This window comes from Sardina pilchardus, chromosome 8, assembly GCF_963854185.1.
Source record: "Sardina pilchardus chromosome 8, fSarPil1.1, whole genome shotgun sequence".
Classification (NCBI taxonomy): Eukaryota; Metazoa; Chordata; class Actinopteri; order Clupeiformes; family Clupeidae; genus Sardina; species Sardina pilchardus.
The window spans coordinates 28100401-28105059 of record NC_085001.1 but is presented as its reverse complement, the minus strand read 5'-3'; the positions used below and the strand labels follow the sequence as shown (position 1 = coordinate 28105059).

General features: G+C 43.0%; 1 protein-coding gene across 1 annotated transcript; it reads right to left on the bottom strand.

Annotated features, from left to right (window-relative positions):
- Window positions 1–2009: 2009 nt before the first annotated feature.
- Window positions 2010–3398, bottom strand: LOC134089734 (4-galactosyl-N-acetylglucosaminide 3-alpha-L-fucosyltransferase 9-like). The gene has a single exon (XM_062544178.1). It carries the CDS (start codon window positions 3396–3398, stop codon window positions 2598–2600), a length of 801 nt encoding a protein of 266 aa, XP_062400162.1. The 3' UTR covers window positions 2010–2597.
- Window positions 3399–4659: the final 1261 nt, after the last annotated feature.

The following is a 4659-nucleotide window of genomic DNA, read 5'->3' as shown; positions in this document are numbered from 1 at the left end:
GGAGCTACGACATCAGCCTTCAAAATAAAAGCTAAGACTTTATAGCCGCTCCCACGTACTGATTGGCTCACCTCCAATTGCCCAGAGCCACTCAGAAGGGCACTGCCGAGGTGTCTAAAGAGGCGTGGACCTAGTCCTGCTACATTCGCATGGGCAGTTATGAAACAAAGAACCTTCTCACAAATTGAGCATTGTGTTTTCAATTGTTTTGCTGTAGTGTGTAATGATGTGTAGAGTGTTTACATTTTTGAAAGCTTCGAGCTGGTCTTTTGGTGTGAAAGTTTGAGTTTTGAATTGAGAAGGTGTGGTTGTGCTTATGTAGCTTTAGAAAAGGGTATTGTGTTTAGACATTGGGGAACATGGAGGAAACGTTTGTGAAATGTGTTTTAGCATTTGAGAAAAACTGTAGTACAGGACAGTGAAGTGGTAGACAGGAAACAAGTGGGGGAGAGAGATGGGGTGGGATCGGGATATGACCGCAGGCTGGATTCGAACCTGGGTCCCCGTGGGCACTCGGACCCGTAAATGGTACGGGCGCTGTAGCCTGCTGCGCCACAGCACCCCCAGAATGTTCAACTTTTGACGGATCACACAAGCGCCAGCCAATGAAATTCAGTTTATGCTAATTTTCGAACACTGACAAACCAATCATTACGCGTTTATGGAAATATGCTGCCGTTGATGAAAATGATACATACGTTGGCAGACGCAAGTGTGTGTTTAGTAGTGTGTGAGAGAGATTATAGTAGTGTATGTGAGAGAGTTTAGTAGTGTGTGTGAGAATGTTTAGTAGTGTGTGAGAGAGAGTTTAGTAGTGTATGCAAGAGAGTTTAGTAGTGTGTAAGAGAGTATATGTATGCGAGAGAGTTTAGCAGTGTGTGTGCGCGACAGTATAGTAGTGTATGCGAGAGAGTTTGAATGAAACGGAAATAGTTTGATTCCTCAGCTCCTGATTGGTTGAGAAAAGCAAGTAAATAAGAAGACTTAAAAAAAACCCTGACATTGTTTGGTCTAACAAGGTTGTTTTTGTCCTCTGATGCTTGATTTCAATGCTTCTTGTTCCTCTGAGTTGGTGCTGTACCTTCAAAGCAGCCCACAATAATTCAAAATGGCCCCAATGAGGAAGTGAGAATTTAAACCGTCTTCCTGGTTGATCAAACCAACTTCCTTTTCGACTATACTCTCTCACACACACTACTAAACTCTCTCACACACACTAATACCCTCTCGCATACACTAATATACACTCTCTCTCACACACTGCTAAACTCTCTCACACACACTACTAAACTCTCTCACACACTACTAAACTCTCGCATACACTAATATACTCTCCCACACACACCACTATAACCTCTCTCACACACTACTAAACTCTCTCACACACACTACTAAACATTCTCACACACACTACTAAATTTAATTATTATGTATTTATATTCGCTAATGAATTCAAATATGCAAAATATCTCATTAACTATGCGTGATCTAAAAATGTCTCAAGCAAAAAATGGATTTTACGCGAAAAAGTACTATAGATTCAATTGAGAAAAGTTTGGTAGTGACCTTAATCAGATCGTTCTGGGTTTTGCCCTGTCTAATAGCCTTATGATTCTCTTGTTCAGTTCTGGACAAGCATCAGGCCGTCCATCTGAAATGTCATATGAAACTTCAATTATTCAATTATTTAATATGGATTCTCCAGGAAAATGTTGCGTTGTGTTTTAGTACTAATCTAAAAGTTTGTATTGAAAATATTCAGTAAAGCATGACGGCTGGATCAGGATGGATGATTAGTGTTCTGTCCATGTCCAGCACTTCAATGAGGTAGGATTGAACTGTAATTAAGGTAGACTGAGAAGTTAGATAGTAATATATTACAAGAAAAAACATGATTTATCTGACTCCATCACTTGTAGGCTATCTTTAATAATAAATTCCCAAATAACTAATGTGTTAACTATGGCAGAGTATGGCATGGCACACTAGACTTAGAGAAATATGCAAACTGGTGGGTAAATTAACCATTTATTAGGCATTAAGCCATAACAGCAAATGTAAGGCAATATCACTTCAGGAAATATCCTTCAACAAAGGAACAAAGAGAAAGTAAACTTAACCTCAAAACAAATAATAAACTTGCACTTGAAACTTCAACAAGTTGCCCAATTACAATGTCAAATGCACCAGATAAAACAATGTATCAAATAAAGAAAATAAGAAACCATAGAGAGAGAGAGATTACATTACATTGTAACACTTACAGTGATGCCAATAAAGCTCTATGAATTGAGAGAGAGAAGGGGGAGAGAGAGGGAGAGAGAGACTGAGAAACCAAGAGTAGCATATAGGGGAGAGAAGAGAGTGAGGTGAGAAACATCTTCCATTTTTAATCATTCATCTAAGCCACCACCAACTCACCAGGACTTCCTGAGAGTGGGTGTGGTGTCTAAAACTCTATAGTAGTTTGTCTACAAATGTATATAACATTCGATTGCAATAAAACCCATGATCCGACTGTTGCCCACATTACAAGTACACAGTATTAATTCAAACAGACCAAACATGAACAGCCGCTGCTATGATAGGCTGATTGTCTACAGGAGCCATTTTGGTTTACTGTAAAACCACTTGTACACATCATGGACTCTCCGGTACACCCTCTTCCTCCCCAGGTGTTGACAAGCCAAGCAGACATCATGAAGGAACTGCTTGTTTCTCTCTAGCTGCCGGGGCCTTGCGTACATATATTTGCGCCATGCAAAGTAGTTCTTGTAGGTACTGTTGCCAGAGTCTAGGTGAGATAGTGACTCTGCCAGAGCCTTAGCATCTGGGAAGTCATTCACATGAATGAAACAGTCCCTTGGTATACAATCTTCATAGTTTTTTCTCGGGGGACCAAGCACCACTGGAACAGTTCCAGAGACCAGTGGGTCGTGCAAGGTCTTTGTAATATAGTCTGGGTGTATGCTGTTCTCAAAGGATAGATGAAACTTACAGGAGGCTATGGTGGAGTAGTAGATATCAGGCTTAAGGGGTTTACCAAAGGCTTTGCCAAAAACATGAATCTTTATGTGCTTTTGAAGTTCCTTATAGTAGTCAAGTGCCACTCCCAAGTCCTCTTCATCGCTCACCCAACAAACCAGTTTGTCCTTCTCTGGTAACACAAACTCCTCTGGATTCTTGCGTGTTAATACTCGTACACGCAATTTGATGTCTGCATCTTTCCGATAGCTCATGGTCAGGTTAAAGAGGTTGTCCAAATTGGTCAGGTTCTGTGTTTTTGTTGGGGGGTCGACGTTGAACCAGATCCATTTCTGGAAAGGTGAGCACAAATAGGCCTTGTTTGAGTAGAACTTCTGCTCTTCCTCATCTTCCTGCTTCTTGACATCATGCATTGTATTATTTCATGAATGTTTGATTCATTTTCTTTTTTCTTTTTCATTCATTAATTCATTTTTGAAAGTATATTTTTTGGGCTTTTTTGAGACAGGAAAACAAGTGGGAGAGAGAGATGGCGTGGGATCGGGAAATGACCGCAGGTTGAACTCGAACCTGGGTCCCCGTGGGCACTCGGACCCTTTCATGGCATGAGTGCTGTAGCCTGATGCGTATGTGGCATTGCGGAGAATTAACTACGCCACCCCAGGTATTAGAGGGAACCCAGGGACATCCCTTAGAACCAATAGGACACACAGCTTCGTTGGTGAGGAGGCAGAGACGTGGTTTCCCATTACATATATTTTTATTACATAACAGCAAGACAACATGTACACAGACATACAGAAATCAGGACACTAATCAGGCTGTGACTTTAACAGTTAACCCTGCTAGCGGGCGCTGTACCCCAAAAGGCAATCAAAGTGCTCCACACAGGCACGACCACACGGTGGACTAACAGTAGTACTAGCTACATTCAACACAGCACACGAAAAGGGGAGTGGCGACCACCACAGGAGTTCCCCATAACAAACAGCCCAATATACCTAATTATCACACATACAAGGACAAAACAAAATACTACACAAACACCCAACAGGCCATTGGCAAATGGCAAACAAAAGACAAACTTGCACTTATACACATACGCACACTCAAGACATACAGGAATGCCACCAGCAGGGCCAAATGGGAAGAAGCTGGAGCCACCCGAACCAACTTCACTGGCCGCCGCTACGATGTCACCGGGAGTGTGGAGAGCACGGGCCAGCACATGCAATATGCACACGCGCACACACAGTGTTGATAAAAAGCGCAGAAACAGAGCAGCCTCGTCTGTCGGCTTCCACCCGAGCTCAGGCCACATTGGTCAACATGGAGTATATATGACAAGGGAGCAGGCACCACGGGGCAGGGTGCTTCCAGCGGTCCTTGACGGACCAAAGCAGATCCAGTGCACAGGGCGAGTGAATCCAATCGCTGGCTTGCTGCAAAACAGCCATAGTACTAGCTGACCAAATGCTATAGGGACAGAGCCCATGGAGATGGGGTGAGAGCCATCCGGGGATCACGCATTCAAGACCCCTCCCAACATGACCTCTCTTCTACCCCCTTTATAGGGATCTGAAGGCCTTTTCAGGTGCAAGCAATTAAGCACAGGGGCGGGGCAAGGAGAGCAAGTTAATTGCTACCCATTTGGAACTAAGCAGTGTGCGTCCT